General features: G+C 31.3%; 1 protein-coding gene, 1 long non-coding RNA gene and 1 pseudogene across 3 annotated transcripts; all 3 read left to right on the forward strand.

Annotated features, from left to right (window-relative positions):
• Nucleotides 1–8,582: 8,582 nt before the first annotated feature.
• LOC102662503 (probable polyol transporter 6) lies at nt 8,583–10,948 on the forward strand. Its single transcript, XM_041016266.1, has 2 exons — nt 8,583–8,871; nt 9,369–10,948. Exons 1-2 carry the CDS (start codon nt 8,742–8,744, stop codon nt 10,718–10,720), a joined length of 1,482 nt encoding a protein of 493 aa, XP_040872200.1. The 5' UTR covers nt 8,583–8,741; the 3' UTR covers nt 10,721–10,948.
• Nucleotides 10,949–12,763: 1,815 nt separating this feature from the next.
• On the forward strand, nt 12,764–15,803 carry LOC121175034 (uncharacterized). 2 transcript variants are annotated; one of them, XR_005891934.1, is made up of 2 exons: nt 12,764–13,079; nt 14,237–15,803. It is a non-coding gene; the product is annotated as an uncharacterized lncRNA (long non-coding RNA). The 2 variants fall into 2 exon arrangements; XR_005891933.1 differs by having other exon boundaries at nt 15,103–15,803.
• A 1,971-nt stretch (nt 15,804–17,774) lies between these two features.
• LOC102662641 (uncharacterized) lies at nt 17,775–19,770 on the forward strand (annotated as a pseudogene).
• The last annotated feature ends 841 nt before the right edge of the window (nt 19,771–20,611 follow it).

The raw sequence follows: 20,611 nt of genomic DNA on the forward strand, positions 1-20,611 counted from the left end.
ATCACTGTAAAAGTACAGCTTATTGTTTTTTTTACTGTTACCGAGACATTTTGAACATTGTGAATAGGGGGTGGTGCTGAAAATCTTCAGTTCTTTCATATTGTATTCAATCTGTTGTAAGTAGGTCATAAGTTAATCTAAAAATTTGTCAATTGTCAGGTAAAGTGAAATTACATATTCAATGTAAATTTTCAACCATAGTAAGTAGAGCGAAATTAGTCGAAACATTATGAACTTTTCTCAAAAGGCTAAGCAGACCCGTGCATGGGACTTAATAAGGGAAAACACGGATAAATTTGAGATCAAACTTAAATAGTATACCATAGACGCCTCATGAAAAAGATCAAATTACCTTGGTATTGTTAGTGAGTTACCTACTGAGTTCTCTCTTTGCAGCTTCAAGTATCTCCGCCTTCTTCAGCTTGGCATTGGGTCCACTTCCACGAAGCATATCAATTGCAACATCTTTGCAAAGACTAATAATACAGTCTTGAGCATTACATAACAAGTAGAATGCTACTTTTTTAAAAAAAAAATTCTTTGACCTCCCATGGAGTGAAAACAATGTTCTCTTTTCCTTTTGGAGGTGGGGCGGGGAAGACAAAAACAACTTTAATGAATCATCTCTGATGATTTCAACACATAATCACAATGGATATCATATCACATGCAACTTCACTTTTCACTTACGATAGCCATCAACTCATTATGTGGACCATCAAGACTATGAGCTGCATCCATGACAATTTTAGAATCTCCCTTTGAAAGCTTAGTTTTGGAAACCACCATTTCGCACAATCCTTCAAGATAAATGGAAGCAGCATAAGACAACCGTCACCCAAACAAGAAGATAAAAATACAAAACTTCTTTTGGGCCAAATTCACTATAAGGGAATGTCAATTGGTAGGAATTTTCCCCTCATGCAAATTCCCATCAGCCTGACTAAGTGATAAACTAAGTGATCAGAAAGTTGCATATATAACCTAAGATGAATTTCAAGGGCTGACCTTAGTGGAAAAGATTGATAACCTGAGACGAATTTCAAGGGCTGGCATTAGTGGAAAAGATTGTTGGTTTGGCATCCCAACCTATCCAAATCTAAATCAGATTTAATCCAAATAACCAATTGTCATGAATAATTTTGTTTCTAAAGGAAACCCCCACTGGCTTTCAGCTGCCACAGAAGTAATTTTAGAGAACAACTTGAGATGGCTTTCGGCACTGGCAAGTTCACGAACATTGACATCAGAAGAATGAACTTGCAAACTCTTGCTTAGCAATAGTAAGGCATAATCTCTAGACAAAGTTTCCACGCCATCATGAGGATATAGCAATGAACTTTTTGCAGTCCATAGCCCCCACACCATTATTGCATGTTGCTGCAGGAATTCTAGAAGTTCCTCCTCAGAGTATGCTGTAGCAGAGTGCAATTTCCTTTTATGTTAATTCAAATTTTTGCATTAAAGTGAAATATACATTTTTTATGATTTTATTTTAATTTAATAATTACAAAAATGTATATTTATTCAATTATCACATGTTCAACCACAGTTAAATCATAAACCGTGAATCAATGTCTCTATCAATCCAATAACCAATCTAATTTTAAAGATATTAGTTGTGATGAGTGTACCACCACCCATATATGCAATTTCCTTTTCTTATTTGTTTCTCTCACTATTTTTTCTTGTTATTGCCATGCTTTGAGAGTTACACTCTAATACACGCACATACGACATCAAAACTACAAACACTTTAATAATTAATTTAACAGGAAACCTATCATCTTTTGAAATATATTGTACTACACATGTTAAAAATATTTAGATAACAATGACATATTGCCTATAAACCCGGTAGCATCCTGGTAAAATACAAACACTTTTTATAAGAAAGCAGAAACTTCAGTTTTTGACATCTTATGAATGAGCAACTTGGTGCACATGCCCAAGTTATTTGCCGAGAAATATGTCCACTAATAACTTAACAGTTAACATAGATATAAACCAACAGTATTGATTGGGAATAGAGAATATCTGCTTAAAAAATGAATGCAGTCAACTATGAACAAACATAGGAAGTAAGATGAAGCATGTTGTTGGATCTAGCTAAATGCCGCTTTCTCATCAACAAAAAGAAATCAACTCAGACTCACAATATTACAATCCTTGATCTCAGGCATTTTCTTAAGTCGCTCTTCCACGGGCAATGATAGAAGATACTTAAAATTACATACACAAGTGATAGTAAAAATTATAATCCAATAGCACTAGTACAAACTAATAAAAAATCACTATAGAATGATAAGAACAATAAGCATGTTATTGAGAAGTGGGCAGAAACAAGGACAGAGAATTTAACAATAAAATGGACAGGATGGACACATTTGCTGATACATAAGGAAAAAGATTGCATACAACAGCTAATGGCAAGGCCAAAACTTAAATAAACTCTAAATTAAAGGAAGGCAGAATCTTCTAAAAGGACCCTTTGGTAAATTGTTGCTGCTCACTCCAGGACACAGTGCAGTAACATAATCATACCTTGAATCAAAGATTTACAAACTTAAAAATGTAGTAATTTACATATCACATAAGAGAGTGCAAAAGAACAATTGGACATATTCTAACGCTCTCATTGTAAAGTTTATGGAAGAACTTCCTTGTGCAAGTTATAACATATTGAGAGGCAGCGAGTTACCTTTTGAGATGCAAACATACGGCTCTAGCCAAATGAACCAAAGAGTTGCAAAAACTGCACATTGTCAGTTGTCGCTTTCCTTGCCTCCTTATTGCCAAAGCCTTTAAATGTAACTAGCAGAAACTCCAGAAGAATAGGATATCCACACCTAAGTCCAACAATAATCACCGAAACTATGTGTTCCATAATAAAGTAGCCATCAAGTGTCCAATAGATTATGAACTAGTATAGTACATGACATACAAAATAGTCTATTGTCCAGGCAAAAATAATTTTCTTTTAGAGGGATTTTTGGACTTCTAAATTTGTTTTTCTACAAGAAATATTGGTGATTAGGGGAATGTGTCTCAAATTGCAAGAAGGATTTGCAAGGAATAGAGTAGCCGAATCTAGAGCCAGAACTCTATTATTAATGCTCTTATCTCTTTATCATCATTTTTTTAGGGACAAACAAGGTTTCAAGGTTTCACTAGTTATAATATCCTAAAGTACTTTTTCTTCTAGGCTCTATGTTGACATGTTGATTTCGTGAAATGTTATAGTATGCATATTCAATTGCAATTTAAGTTCTTAAACTTCTTATATTATAAGTCTGGTTTGCAAAAAACTTTTCAATAAACACTTATAGGAGAATAAAATGAAAAGATAAAATGAATTATACTTTTTATATAAATTAAAATCAACTTATGTATAAGCTATAATCATGCTTAGGAGAAGTTAAATGGGAAAGCTTATACAAATTAAAGTAAGCATATGTTAATTTTAACTTGAAAGAAACTTATTTCATTTTATTTTTTGCTTTCTTCTCCCATAAGTATTTATTGAGGAGTTTTAAAAGGCCTTCAATGATGATTTTTAATCGATCTTAAAACCACAGTGTTGAAATTTGCAGGCTTTGACAATGGTTTTAAAACTGATGCAAACACTGACTTTCAACGATGGTTTTGCATAAAATCGATATAGAACATGGAGGTAACAAACATAATCTCAATAAGTTGAGTTACAAAAAGAGTGGTTGCTCAAATCCCATTGAGACAAGTACTCTAAATGGATCCTTACAAATGCATATTTCATATAATCAAGAGCACTGCCCATTTTTCTGAGTTATTTTTTTGCATCAAATAAGCCACATTATGTGGTTGGTTTGCTGTACTAATTCAACACATGCAACTCACTGACATAGGAGCCTAAATTTTACAAGCCAGGATTTTACATTTGCTATGCAGTACTACCTGTACCCCAGTGGGAATGTGGGATTGTTGGAAACAATCAAAGAACAAACTATATAGAAAATGTTGGATATACTCAAACAAACATTGATTGCTCAATAAAGTTTTAAAGAAGTTGGCAATAACCTTCAAGAAGTGTCGTAAATTAGGCGACAGTTAAGATCATGTTTCATTGCTTTTTGCCAGAAGACCTGTGGAATTATATCCTTAGGCAATACTTAAAGTTCCCCTAATAATGGCAAACTAACAAAGATAATTAAGCAAACAATAAACATTTGAACTAGACATAAACTTAGCATGATTGATCAACGACAGCTAAGATGTTCAAAGAATAATTCCAATGACTAATGAGTATTGAGTGAGACAATTAAGTACAACGAACGAATAATAGATACCTTGACTGGATTATTGTCAACTAGCGGAATGAGAGGAACAAGGTGCAAGTATCTGTCAATTTCACTCTAAGCCTTCCTGAACTGATAAATAATGTTCTAACCTATGGCCAGCAAATAAAGATAGCTCTCATCCTGACAACTATTGACCAATATGTAAAAGCTTCTAAGGGCATCTTCTAGCTCCTCCAGAGGCTCCTGGGTTTCGGGGTACTTAATCGACTTCAGATGTTAAGCAAATTGCCTGCAATGCTTCTTGTGCATCCATGTTGTATTTGCAACTTTCACAATCATCCCAATTAACTTCATTGCATCTATGCCTATTAGCTGAGCCACATTTGCAATCTCCCCAAAATATTCCCACATTTCATAGTCATCACATTTACTTCAACGATGGCGGTTTTCCATAAATCAATGTTGATGGAGCAATGTAGAAAACCTTTTTTTGTAGTAGTTGATCACCGATAATAATACATTGCATATTTGCAATTGAAGATGTTGAGCCTTTTTGTTTCTGGACATATACGTAACTTTTCGGCTCTAGATAGTTTTACAGTTTACATCAAGAATTTATCTTTTGTTTACAACAAGTATCTGTGACTTTGGGTTGAAAGTTTTACAATTTAAATTAAGTATCATTAGATTAATAGCCTATGTAATGAAATTCTTGCATGCTTAAGTTCTGCTCAATTAGTTCATTTTTACAAGTTGTTGATCAAGTTAAATTTAATGTTTCAGAAAACGAAAGATTTAATTAAACTATGTACTTGATCATTATATTATAGGCTTTTGATCCATTATTAAATTTGAAAAAGTTCTCATCATTGGCATGTATAAATCTAGCAAATTTCAATCCATTATTTATTCCATTTACTCTTGCATCTATGTGTGCTCGCTTAGAGTGTTAATGGCCAATGAAAGATATTAAAGGTTTTATTTATTTACTTATTGTCAACAAATCAATAGAACATTGAGTACTGGAACATGGAAAGGATCTAAATAACTAAGGTAGACAAGAGGGAAGGGAACCTCACACAACCTAAAATGAGTAGTTGCTTTAGAATATGCTTTGGGTTCGTTTGGACTTGGAGATGTTTGGTGGTTGTGTTAGGGCACAATGGCTATATAAGTTTGGGGGAGAGACAACTAGGGTTTTCTTGGAAGAGGCATGATAAGACGAAAATATAGAAATTTTGGAGGTGCACCAAGTAAAATTGAGGTACATAAAGCAGATGGCAATCATGTAATGATTCAATATCACCTTAATGGTTTCAGAAAAAAAATGGGCATTTGAATTATGTATCTTCCTTTTTGAATCTTGCATAAGCTTTTTTCAAAAATATATATATAATATTTGTCAACAACATAGTCATAACTAACACAATTATCCTAACATATCTTCATCTTAAGTTTTTCCTTAGTCAAGTGTAATTGTTTAAGTATTTTATTGATAATATAATATAATGTTACAAAAAATTTTCTCATTTTTAATTAAATCTAATGACATAAACAAACTAATAAAACAAAAATAATTATATTTAATAATATCATTTTCTTTTAAAAAAATAGAAAACAAAATTATAAAATTTAATTGAATAAATAAGTAATTTTAAAACCAATTATAAAATTATAAAATATAATATTTATATTTTATAATATTTTAAATTTAAAAAAAAACAAAAAAATAAGAGAGAAAGTTACAAGTAGTATATATTAGAAATTAAATCACAATGTAGATGGAGAAAAAGCAAGAGAGAGAAGATATATTTACGGGTAAAAACCAACAAAATTCCAACCGCTATTATATTTTATTTACTCGTGTGTACAAGGTAATATGGGACGAATATGTATAAAAGAAAGAAAAAACCCTATTTCCATTGAACAAAATAACAAATCATACAGCTAGTCCAGAAAAAAAGTAGTAGAAAGATTTTTTGACCTGAAAACAGAAAAAACGCGTGGAAAGAGATTACTCTATCAATGTTACCACTTTCGAGGAAGAGAGAATGGAAAAAGAAAAATTTGGATGACTAATAAGAAAAGTCTTGTGACATGGTTTGATGGATTTGGTATTTATAGGAATAATAAAAAACTCACATAAAAATCATCAAAATTTAATTAACAAGATAATTCATCAAATTTTATATGATTTTAAATATTAGATGACTTTTTTAAAGATGTAAAAATTGTAATTAAATATTATTGAATTTCCTTGTCCTCTAAAAACAATTTTTATAGTCTTGATTGAATACCTTATGATGTTTAATTAAATACTACAAAAAAAATTTAATAATTTTTTTAAAAACCCTAATCAAATATAACGAGAAAGTGCAGTATTATCATTATTTTTACTGCGAGACGTTGTTTTTTAGGAAGACTATTTTTAATCTGTTCATTAAGTACGTAGTTTTAATGTAGTCTTTAAATAATTTGTATATTTTACATTCCTTAAATACTTTTTTTAGTTCCTTTATAATAATTTTTTCTTTAAAATCCTCCAATTAATATGTACCAAAAAAAAAGCCTCCAAATAATAAAATTACAAATAAATACAATATTGATTTTATAATCGAAAGGTGTTCTACTTCATTTTATCTGTAGAAATAAATATCTTTAATTGGGATAAAGTTGCTTCTTTTCCTTGACCTCTTTTTATTAAGTTGGTAACTTAATGAAAATACTCAAAAGATGGAATTACAAGAATCAAAAAGTACACATGGAGAAGTATCTTGTGATTTTGTACGTAAAATCAAAAGGCTCCAACTATTGCACATAATAAGCCGGCCCACCGGTATTCGTAATTTTGTAATCTTTTTAAAATAATCTTTTATGTTTTTTATGTATATTTTTTTTTCATAAATGGGACTGAAGGAGAGGGATGAGAAGGTTGAGAGGGATGGAGAGGAAGGTCGCTGCTTGATGGGATTAAAATAGATTAAATGGAACAAAAATTTTCTTAAATATATAAGTGTAACTAGTTTAAAAAAATTAAAGTTTAAGTCTAACTTGTTAATTGTTATAGACTTTATTTTTAGGTTTCACCTAATTTATTTGAAAGTCTCATTTGATCTATTAGCTTACTTAAAAGCCAATTGTATATTGAATTTTTTATATAAATCTAATTTCTCACTATATGAACTAATAAGTTCAGACCATTGATTAAAAGCTTCATGTAAAATAAATTATAATCTATAAAAATCAAAATTATTGTTATACTTAAAACATGAGACAAATGTGAAAATATGTGAATTAAATTTTACTTGTCAAGTCTAACATAATTTAAATTTATTACTTTCATGATCATTAACAATACATCTAAATAAAACATAATCTTATTACTCAATAGGGTTATATGTTTGACTCTTTACTTGAGTCAACATGCTTAAAATTTAAAATTTTAAAAGGACAAAAAAATATGATTTTGATATATCATAACAATTTTAATACAATAATAATAATAACAAAATATATAATTTATATTTACTTAAATATATTGGTATGTTAAATTTAAAACATTTTTTGAACGACCTAAAGTTTGATCTTTTTAATCAAATAGATTTTTATAAAAATCTAAATCTGATTTATTTTTGAAAAAGTTTGGCTTAACTTGGATCTGATGTAAACTAGCGATTGATTCCTATAGAGTGGTTTGGCCTATTCCCAGTCCAAGCTGCTGGTAAAAAAAAGTTTTACATGTGAAAGCCAACAATACTCGTCGCTTTGTAATGAAAATGGAAGGTGTGGGAGAGTGTTGAAGGAGTTTTTGAATTGCCGTCTAAAGTTAAAAACTGATGATGACCTATTCGCCACTTATATTATTTTTTTTTTCTTTCAAAAGGCTACTACTAACTAGCTAGTGATTACTTAATTATCATTTACCATTACAAAATATTTTAAAAAAAAATTATAAATTACCACCATTGCTATTTGCGACGATCTCATGACCATTACAAATGGTGACGGTCATATGAAGTTTCTCTAATTAATTAGCTTTTTAAGAACCTCAAAGAGTTATTTCTATAAAGTTTTATAAACAACTAGCGTTAAATTAAGAAGCGGCCTTTTACAATGATGGTAGTATTATGGCCTTTCTCACAAAATGCAACGTCTGAGAGAATGAAGCAACAGTTGCTTGCTTGTAGAAAATAATATATATAAACTAACAAATGATTGGTGACTCTTAACTTAAGTGTACCTATTAGAGTCTACGTAAAGATACTTTCATAATTTGATTTATGAAAATACTTGTTGACAGTTCAAACTATGTATTTGCTAATTTTGGGTACTCTAGTACCTATCATTAGCCGTTTTAGTATAAATAAATAAGTCGTCTTGCTGATAAAAAAAGAAAAAAAGAGTATGGTACGTCTATGTAATGATCATCACTAGCTTCTCAACACTTTCAGATCAAAATTAAAAATGTCTTTGGAAGATAAAAACGCAGGCGGCCAACAGTTCATGGAAAACGGGGACAACCATAAAGGGCTCAACAAGTATGCCTGTGCCTCTGTGTTAGCTGCCAATATTGTCTCTGCTATATTTGGTTACGGTAAGTGTATACAGTGTACTTGATCTTAAATATAGTTGCCTCTTATTCTAATCACTAACAAAAAGGTTTTTTTTTTTGTAGTACAAAAAATTACTATATAACATTTTCGTCAGCTTAAAAAAGAAAAAGAAAAAACATTTCCCGTGTGGGTGAAAAACAAGGGTGATTAATTATGAGAATTAAGATTCCAATAGGTGTTATTTATATAATACTTAGGATAAGTGTTATATATATAATACTTAGGATTTGTTTAGAATGATTGTGCTTTAATTTTTAATTTTTAAATATAATTTTTAAAACAAAATGTGTTCAGTAAAAATGAAGTTAAAATTATAAAGCACTTTTACATTATTTTTAAAATTAAGAAAAAAAGTTTTGTGAATAAAATTATGAATGTATATATATAACCAATGCAAATAACATTAGGTGGATAAGTTTGCTTGCGATTTTTCATTAATCAGAATAAATCTGCTATTAAACGATATTATATTCTTTAGTTGTGGGGGTGATGACCGGAGCACTCATATTCATAAAGGAAGATCTTCAAATCAGTGACCTACAAGTACAACTCCTCGCAGGCACATTACATTTGTGCGCCCTACCAGGAAGCATGGTTGCAGGAAGAGCATCTGATTATATAGGTCGACGCTACACCATCATTCTAGCATCCATCACCTTCTTATTGGGCACAACTCTAATGGGGTATGGTCCATCGTATCTAATCTTAATGATTGGAAACTGCATTGTTGGAATTGGTGTGGGTTTTGCCCTAGTAGTTGCACCAGTTTACAGCGCAGAGATTTCACCTCCTTCTTACAGAGGCTTTTTTACCTCTCTCCCAGAACTCTCCTCGAACATAGGAGTCCTCCTTGCCTTTATGTCAAACTATTTCCTTGAAAATTTGTCACTGAGACTTGGGTGGAGGATGATGATGGTGCTTCCTTCAATTCCTTCATTTGGTCTTGTCATTCTCATGTTGAAATTGGTGGAGTCTCCAAGGTGGTTAGTGATGCAAGGACGTGTAGGTGAGGCTAGGAAAGTGCTTTTACTAGTATCTAATACAAAGGAAGAAGCTGAACAACGGTTGAGGGACATAAAAGGTATTGTTGGCATTGATGAAAACTGCACCCTAGACATTGTTCAGGTTCCAAAGAATACTCGCAGTGGTGCAGGAGCTCTGAAGGAAATGTTCTGTAATCCTTCACCACCTGTGCGTAGGATACTGATTGCAGCGATTGGACTTCACTTTTTCATGCGGATTGATGGATATGGAGGTTTTTTGTTATATATTCCAAGGGTGTTTGAGAGAACAGGAATCACTGACAAGAGCACGCTCATGCTAGCCACCGTTGGTATGGGAATTACCAAAGTTGTATTTGCATTCGTATCAATGTTCTTGTCGGATAGAGTTGGGAGGAGGATTCTCTTGCTGATTAGTGCAGGTGGTATGGTTGTGACCCTTTTAGGGCTAGGTATTTGTTTAACCATAGTGGAGCACTCCAAAGAAAAATTAGTTTGGGCAACAACCTTAACCGTTATTTTTACCTACATATTTATGGGCATTGCGTGCACCGGAGTAGGACCAGTGACATGGGTTTATAGCTCCGAAATACTTCCCCTTAGGTTCAGAGCTCAAGGCCTTGGTGTCTGTGTGGTTGTGAACAGACTCACAAATGTGGTAGTGGTTTCAAGTTTCATTTCGATTTATAAAACCATAACAATGGGTGGAATTTTCTTTGTGTTTACCGGTATCAATGCTTTGGCTTTGTTGTTCTACTCATCTTTGCCTGAAACCAAAGGAAGATCATTAGAAGATATGGAGATTATCTTTGGAAGAAGTTCAAAGTAAGATACAAATGAAGCCTATGTGCAAAAAAATCAGTAGCTTTTATGAGAATCATATAGAGTGTATAACAAAGAATGATTATCGCTGGTTAATAAGGTATTTATTTTCTGGGTTATTATTAAGAGTTTTTATAGGGATTTAAAGCAAAACGATGGAAATTCTTGTTTTGGCATGTTAATTACTTGTTGGTGTTTGTGGAATGCAAGGAACGAAATCATCTTCTCCGGTTAAGTTGCAGATGCAGGCGGTATAGTTTCAAAGATAAAGATGTTTTCTTTGCAATGCTTTGTGTAGAAGAAAGGCGTCAAATCTGGACTATTTTATTCATCTTTGATTCTTGGATCCTTTGGAATGTTTTTAATGAGAACGTGTTGGCCATATAGTTTAAAAATGGGGTCGATCTGATTGAATTGGATTGAACCAGTTCAATGGAATCCAATAATATAATCGAATTAATTTAATTATTAGACCGGTTATAATAAATTTAATGACTTAGACTAATTTTTAAAACATATTTTGCATTAAAAATACGTTCAAAAAACTTGAAACTTATGTAATTATATTATTGAATTATTATTTATGATTTTATGTTATTAACTTTAATATTTTAATTATTATTTTAAATTTTGAAGTAAGAATGAACTTTTTTAATTAAATAATATTAATTATATATTTTTATATAATATATATATATATATATATATATATATAATTTTAAATTTTTAAATATATATACCAAGTTAAATTAGATCAATTATTTGCCCATTAATCTATTAACTCACTACCTTAAACAAGTCAATAGTTGGATATAATAACTTTGATTACATATTAGGAAGGTTTTTTTTTGTGACTCTTTTGATAGGATAGTATCTTATTCTACAACCTTGTCACTGGTTTTGCAACACTTCTTGTTATATATAAATATACATATTCTCTTTTCCTTCCAAAAAAAAAAATAGTTTTTATGTTTGTTATAAGTTATAGTAAATTAATTTTTTTAATCGATATCATTGTATAAAAGTAACGGTACTTCTATTATCAAATGGCCTATTCTAATTTTAAAATTTTTATTTTCCTTGTTTGAGAAATAGACATTACTTAATTTATTATATATTCTAAACAAGTTTCTAGAGAATGTTTGTCCTCACTGTAATTTCTTGGCATCACCAAATTAGTTTTTTGTAACAAAAATAAAAAAGTAAATTTTGAACTCTGTATATTATCAATTTTGAAACGTTAAAAGATAAAATATAAAGAATTTTAAACGCATATATGGTAAGAAATGCACTTCATTTTATAAAATTTATTTTTAATTCCTTAATACAGCTTTCAGTAGTTCCTTAATAAAAGAATATATACCAATCTATATAAAAGTATTTAATTATCCTTTTGGATTGCAGATTTTTTTAATCCCTATGGTTTTCATTTTGGTTTCTGTAATATTTTTACCTTTTTAATGCTCACCATCAAATTTCGACTAATGCCGACCAACAACTCACAAGTCACGACTACACACTTTATTTGCAACAACCACAATCATTATCCCATTATTGCTACCATAAACTTAGTTCAACGTCGTGACACCACTGCAAGTTCCATACATGTAATGAGAGACAGTGAGGAAGATTACATCATGACAAATGCTAAGCTTGCAGAGGTTGGTGACAGGCTCAAGAATAACAAAATGTGTAGTGGTTTCGTCCCAAACCTCCATCTTCAGTTGCACTTGAACTTATTTTTCGATTTTTCTTAATTTCGTTCATATTTCTTCAAATAGCGTTAGTCAAAACTCGATTGCGAGGACCAAAAGGGTAAACAACTTAATAGAGACTAAAATAAGATATTTTAAACTATAAAAAAATAAAAGAAAATGCTGTTACGGTTATATAAACCAAAAAGAATAATTACACCCTTAAAAATAATATTAGAGCAATACTTTTGCAACCTAAACGAATTGCAAAGATAGTGATTTTCTTATTACCTTTCTATCACCTCGAAGGATTATTTCAATTAAGTTTTATAAACAATCTGCGTTAAAAAGGCAGCCTTTTTACATTGATGATAATAATATATACATGCTGCCATTTATCATATATAATAAAATGCAACGCCTCAGGAAATGAAGCAACAGTTGCTTGCTTGAAGAAAATAATATATAAATAAATTAATGATTGGTCTCATGGACTCTTATAAACTTGTGCTTATTAGAGTCTACGCAAAGATTTTCATTAGCTTTTGAACAATTCTCAGATCAAAATAATTAAAAATGTCTTCTGCAGATAAAAACGCAAACGGCCAACAGTTCATGGAAAACGGGGACAGCCATAGAAGGCTCAACAAGTCTCTGCTATGTTTGGTTATGGTGAGTGTACATACTTAATTTATCTCAAATATTAACGACTCTATCTTTTTTCCAAAACAACGGCTATGGAATTGGAACCTAAAAACTTATATAAACTACTCAAACTCTCACCAAGTCAACTCTAGCGGGTGTAGTTGTCTCTATCTAATCATTAACAAAAATGTTTTTGTACATTTGTTGTGACTTTGATTTTGGAAAATATTTTTCAGGAACATGCATATAAAAATAAAAAAAACACAAGTGACAGATTAAATTAGTTATACATGTACAATATCATATATAGTATCAATTATTTAATAGTAAATTTAACAAATGTGATATCCAAAATCAATTTTATCTAAAAACAATTCTTTAAATTTAATTCAAAATCAGTTTTACAAGATATATAGTACACATATATATATATAGTTAATGGATTTTGGGTGTGCTTAATTACTTGTTCGGAATATAAATTGGGGTAACAAATGTAAGAAAGTACACAAATGTATATAGCCAATACAAAAAGTTGCGTGGAATAGTTTGCTTGCGATTATTATTTAACCGGTCTCAATCAAATAATCTTACTTTCTTCCATCTTCTTATTCTATTTCACTTTTTTTCATTTATTTTTATTCCTCAATCCTATGAATTGGATTGTATGACTGAACCCAAAAGTATGCATAACTCAACCCTATGAAACCCATCAACTTGGTGGGCCAATAAAGGACAGAGTTGGGTTGACATCTTGAACTAAGATTTTATTTATTTATTTTGTGTAATTCTAAAATTAAGAAATTTGGATGTTTTATTATACTATAAATGTGAGTTTTTTTTTTTGTTTTTGCTTTATAGTTGATGTACATAATAGTGATTAAAGTTTTTTGTTTTCTATATATTTTGTATTTGTTTGGTGGTTTAATTTGAGTAATTTTCTAATCTATTTTTATAAATTTTGACAAGTCAATCCAATTAAACAATAAAACAGGTTTAACCCTGTCTAACCTAATATTTAGCTGGTTGAGGACTGGCTAGCTAGATTAACCCATTTTAACACCTTAAATAGATGTCCAAACACACATTAATTTATGCGTACGTGTGTAAATATATCGTGCTGTGGTATATGTACATTTTTCTTTTACTAAGCTGTGTGGTATATGAAGTTTTTTTTTTTTACCAAGCTGTGGCATATGAAGATAGTGATCGATTTGCTTGTTTTGGTACAACTTGTACGATCATCATCGATGACCTTTCAAGATGAACCTAAACCATTTGCCAAGAATAAACCGTACGTATATATTGACTATATTCTATGAACAAGTGGCTCTCCCTCTGTTACATGCTTTGTAACATGTATTCCCTCCGTTAGTGTTACGAAGAGTCAAGCAGCCCGTCTAATAATTTTTTAATGGGACTGGATGTCCTAAGATCAAGTTCAAGACTAAGAGGATGAAATAAACATCTCAAGACCTGATTCTAAATATCAAAGTAAAAGAATACCAATGTGAATAAGAGTTACACCAAATTGGATCACCCTCTTATAAATTAATGAAGATGTTTTGAGACCAATTTCAAGAATCACTTTGGGAAGTCCAAGATATAAGACAAGAAACATTCATAGGCTAAGTTGATCAATTTTGGTGGATTATTAAATACTAGGTGAATTAGATAATAATTAAATTCAACGTGGATTGACCAATCACTAGAATAAGGAGTAAGAGATTAAAAAAAAAATGAACGAAAAACTAAATTCTCTTATAAAGAAAAAAGAAGAAGAAGCAAAACTTTATTTTGAGTCTATTTTTGAACTTGTAATAAGTTGTCACAACTTTTTATTGTTATTTTTAAAGTCTTTTAATTATTAGATTAATTATTCAATTTTAGGTCTAGATTAGGGTTATTAGTATGAGTATAAATAGTTTTGATAAAATTTGAAGATTAATGAAATTTGAGAGTTTTTATGATGTGAGAATTTTTCTTTTGTGCTTGGATCAAGAAATGATATAACATTGTTGGGCATCACGCTTTTAATAACTTTAATTCGCAGTTAGGGTCAAGTTTTTCTTTTTATACCTATTTTCAAGAGGATGTAAGTGTTCTCTTAGAGTTGATCCTGAAGAGTAAAACGGTGAAGCGGTTTGGAAAGAGTTGATTGTGAGGCCCTCGCCCTCTTATTCTGTTCGCTGGATGTTGATTGCTGCTGTGGGGATTCACTTTTTTGAGCATTTAATTGGGATTGAAGTTGTGATGTTATACAGTCATAAAATCTTTAAGAAAGCTGGTGTTACCAGCAAGGACAAGCTCTTGCTCACAACCATTGGAGTAGGCTTCACAAAAGTCACTTGCTTGATAATAGCCACTTTTTTTTATTCATAGAGTTGGGAGAAGACCCCTCTTGCTTGTAAGCAATGGGGGAATGATTTGTATCATTAATGCGGTGTTAGGATTCAGCTTGACCATGGTGGATACTTCCCACGAGGAACTCCTTTGGGCCTTGAGCCTTAGCATAGTGGTTACTTACATGTTGTTGCCGAAATCAAAATTCACAAAAGCAATTGAATTTCTTGAGACGTAATAGTTATTGACCTAAAAGGTTTATCTGTAATGTTACAAACAAATAGGACAAAACTCATAAAAAAATATTGACCCAATCATAAAGAAGGTGAAAGTTTAAGAGGATCGAAGAGAACAATTGCCTTTCCTTTTAAAATCATTTAAAAAAATCTCCGGCCAATTTTTTTTCTTTTATTATCAATTATGAGCCTATAATTACTATTTTTTCTCTATTGATTTTCACTTTTTTCACATTAATAGAAAATTTGAATTTAAATATCATCCATCTAATTAAATATTTTTTAAGAAAATTCTTTTGAAATATTTATTAAAATTACAACACATCTATGTTGCATTTTTCAATCTTGGCCTTGGACCTATCACGTGGGTCTATAGCTCACAGATTTTCCCTTTGAAGTTGAGGGCACAAGGAGCAAGTATAGAAGTTGCAGTCAACAGACTCACCAATGCTGCAATTTCCATGAGTTTTATTTCAATCTATAATGCAATCACCATAGGTGGGGCCTTTTTTTTATGTTTGCTGGTATATCTGTATGGGCTTGGTTGTTCTTCTACTTTTTCATGCCTGAAACCAAGGGCATGGCCTTGGAAGAGATGGAGATGCTCTTCAGCAAAAACAAGGGAAGGAAGCCAACTACAGAAACAGACCCGAGGCAGAATGCATAGTTGTATATATATATGTTTTCTGTGGAGGGGAAGAATTTTTATAATGTCATCTGAAAATCTTAATTTCATAATTGTACTATATATTTGAAAGACTATCTACAAATTCACCATGTATATATATATATATATATATATATATATATATATATATATATATATATATATATGATTCTGTAAAGTTTGTTCCTTCCAATTGTGACAATGTTACTTTTTATATTTCTAGATCTTGCAGATGATCCAGTTCATTCGGCTTATTTTTTTTACATAAGAATTCAATATGTTACTGTCTTTATTTAAGATTTTTAATTTCTACAAGTACCCAACGGACCACCACGCACCTGTAAACTAGGTAATGGCAGCACCAATGAATCGTTGATTCTCGACCAATTAATCTGCCCCAGGCCAAGAGAAATGCATTCTCAAGGTGACTGTGTGTTTTTCAAGACTATATAGTCTCAAGGTGACAATGCATTCCTATAATTTTTTACTGTAAGTTTTAAATATGTTTTATACTTTCAAGACAAAAAATATTTTTACCTTTTATGGTCTCAACTCTCAACCAAATCTCCATATCATGTATTAATTTTTTCTTAAAATTTAAAAAAGTGAGCAACCACTGCATCAACCAATAGTCCTACAAACACATCAACTAGCTTATTTGATGGGCACATGACCTTTTCTACATTCAATGATCCTGTGCAAATGACCAAAAAAATTGAGCTGTATTTTCCTTAAAATACATTCGTAATCAAATATTTAATTTAGTTATACATAATATAATTATATGAATTAAGTATAAAAAAATTGTTTAACATTGTGTTGTGCAAGTTATTATTAGCAGAAGCATCACCCTATACATATTCGACCCCAGAAAATGAACAGTTTAAAGAAGAATCTCGAGTTCGTTAATAATAACGACTCCCCATTTCAATGTCTCATGGAACAATCTCTATATCCTTCAGATGCTATTGTTTTGTACCTGTGAAACTTAAGAAACCTAGTTGCCCACGAAAACAGTCAACCAAATTCATAAATTTTACGGTTCTCATTTTCAGAATCAAACTATATGCAATTATGCATGAGAAATATCATTCACTTCACCGATGTTTTAACTGTACGTGTTGTTAAGCTTTTCCCTTGCGGACAACAAAAGTAAAACTCGTGTGGATTAATATTGCAGTTATTATTTAATGCTGATTGTTAGTAATGTTCAATATAATTATTAGATGCAACCTAAATAGAAACAATTATATTTGCAAAAATTATGGATTAAATCTTTAAATAGAAACTTAGACAAAAATGAACCACAATTTGTGCCCACACAACACCTACAAGCAAGGAGAGCCTTAGGCAAATAGACACGTATCATTGTTTCCCCTCCACAGGTAGAACAAGATACAAATATGTTTAGCCTTTGACTCTGACCCTCTTCCTTTTTCTCTTTCCTTACCATTCTTACCTCTTCTCAATCAACTTCTCCTCGTACCCGGCCCTGTCTCTCTTTCTCTCTATCCAACACCCAGAAAATAAAACATAGACAGAGACCAACACACACACACTGATGAAACAACCAGCTGCAAAGTCATCCCTGAGGAGGCTTTGTCCGAACATCGGTAAAGAAGATGGGTTGGAGACCGTTCTTGAAATACCCATACCGGAAGAAATGTTCTCAAGCATGGGCAGCAACGTGAATTTGCGGTGGCAAAACATGTTAGCGTGGATGAAGGCCCAAACAGAGGACAAATTATCAACCCCCACAGTTGCGTCTCGCTTAAACGAGCTTCGCTTTCTGCTTTACCTCGTGGGATCTCCTGTTATCCCTCTTCAGGTCCAGTTAGGCCATTCCGTCCATCGTCCAGTCAGAGATTGTTCCATTGTAAGAACATTCACCTTTTTGTCTATGTATCCTATAAAATAGTATTACATAGTTAAGAGCTGAGTGTGAAAAAAAAAAGTTTGGATTGAATAACCGAATATAAACTGAATTAGTATTTTTTTTAACTAATTCAAGAAAAAAATAATGTAATGTTTTATAAAACTAATTTGTGTTTAACCTAATGGTCTGAATGGTGTGATAATTTCTTCATAGGAAAAATTATTTCATTCCTTCAAGATATTTTAAGATAATTATTATAGAAATTTTTAAAAACTAATGTAATATGATATAATTGAAAGATACTTTTGTTCTTTAAATATTTGAATAGAACTTAGAAGTTTGATTCTCAAGTAAACTAAAAAACATGTTTTCAATTTCTTAAATAAATCTTATTGTCTTAGGGGAATTAATTATTATCTCCCATATATATACCTTGGATTAAATAAATAATAATAAGAAGAAGAATAATAAAACAGTTTGTAACTGTTTTAATTGCTTAAAAAATTAAATGCTGGATGAACACATACTTAATGCACAGTTGCTCTTAATTTGGTTTTCAAGTATTGATTGATTGATTGTGTTGTAGGAAGCATCAACGGCAAAGTATATAGTGCAACAATATATAGCGGCAACGGGAGGACAGCCAGCATTGAATGCAGTGGACAGTATGTGTGTGACAGGGCAGATCAAGATTAGTGCGTCAGATTTTCACCTCAACCACACTAATGAAACCATCGAGGTGAAGAAAACCTCCGAAGAGATGGGAGGGTTCGTTTTGTGGCAAAAGGACCCCGATTTGTGGTGTTTAGAGCTCCTTGTGTCCGGTTGCAAGGTTTGTTGCGGTAGCAATGGCAAGGTCTCATGGCGCCATTCTTCTAACCAACAAACCCCCGTTTCAAGAAATGCCCCTAGACCTTTACGTCGTTTCCTTCAGGTATATTAATGGCGTGTTTGGATTCATATCTATTAACTCACGTGGATCACAAAAACAACTTTTAATGCTTCTTGACATAAAAATTTGACGTGCACTAATTCGTAACGTCTATAATATAACGTGGCATTCTATAAAGATGTGTAAAACAATTCATTCTGAATGTAATTAAATTATTTGTTTATTAGGGATTGGATCCGAGGGCGACGGCTAACTTATTTTTGGACGCTGCATGCATAGGAGAGAAAATAATCAATGATGAAGAGTGCTTCATCTTGAAATTGGAAACAAGTCCAGCAATTCGTGATGCCCAAAGTGGCCCAAACTTTGAGATTATACACCACACTATATGGGGCTATTTTAGCCAAAGATCTGGTCTCTTGGTTCAATTTGAAGACTCACGATTACACACAACCAGAACCAAAGATGATAATGACATTTTTTGGCAAACAAGTTTAGAATCGGTAATTGAGGATTATAAGTACGTAGACGGGATAAATGTGTCCCACAGTGGCAAAACTCGAGTTACAGTTTCCAGATATGGCGAACAATCAGCTAACCATAAAAGAGAATTGGAAGAGAGATGGAAGATCGAAGAAGTAGATTTTAATATTTGGGGTTTGAATGCTGAAAGCTTTCTAGCTCCCTAAAACTTAGGAAAGACATAAAATGCCTTGCTATTTTTATGTAATTGGTAGATTTTAATGTATGTGGTTAGGGCGTTGAAAGCTTTCTACCTCCCTCAAAGTTAGGAAATTAAGATCATATAAAATACTTTGTAACAGAATACGCATATATATGTAATCCCCCTTCCTCTATCCCCCTAAAAAGAAATATTTATATTATGTAATGACAAGCATGAAGCTAATGTTGATTCAACAGATGATTGGAGTACTATAATTAATTCAGAAGCATGCACATTGAAAGCATTTGTGATTTTTGTAAAACAAACAACTTTTTGTTCCACAGTTTTATTTCACTTATAATTAGCAATGCCACACACATATATATTAACTGTATTATACAAGACATTACGTGTGTGCTTTTAGTTAGGATATTCTCTTTTTTATATATGTGTGAAACCTTCGTTATTTATTTCTTTTTGATTAATTATTATTAAAGATGACATTTTTATCTATAAATAAAATTAGGAAAAAATATATACTTTCAGTTCCTATACTTTATAATATTCTTGATTTTTTTTTTACTTCTTGTATTTTATTATTGAACATTTATTTTCGGAACGTTTAAAAATTAGTGTTTTTAGTCCCTTAATATAGATGTCGTGTAGAAAATCATGTTAAATTTTGAAGGAAACAGTGTATGTCTTAAGGACTAAAAATAATTATTTTTACAAGTTTAGGAATCAAAATGTTCCATGGTGAGTACGGAAAGAAACAAAAAAATTTACAAACTACAGGGACTCCCTTATTACATTGTTTATATATGTTTAATATTGATTTGAAAATATATTTTTTGCTTCCATTTCTTATTTTCAGTTTACTTTCT

This window comes from Glycine max, chromosome 1, assembly GCF_000004515.6.
Source record: "Glycine max cultivar Williams 82 chromosome 1, Glycine_max_v4.0, whole genome shotgun sequence".
NCBI lineage: Eukaryota > Viridiplantae > Streptophyta > Magnoliopsida > Fabales > Fabaceae > Glycine > Glycine max.

What these genes read in the sequence shown, in the direction of transcription:
- LOC102662503 (XM_041016266.1), top strand. Translation starts at nt 8,742, where the DNA reads ATGTCTTTGGAAGATAAAAACGCAGGCGGCCAACAGTTCATGGAAAAC. An exon ending in CTCTGCTATATTTGGTTACG is followed by an intron (nt 8,872 to 9,368) that starts GTAAGTGTATAC and finishes TATATTCTTTAG; the next exon opens with TTGTGGGGGTGATGACCGGA.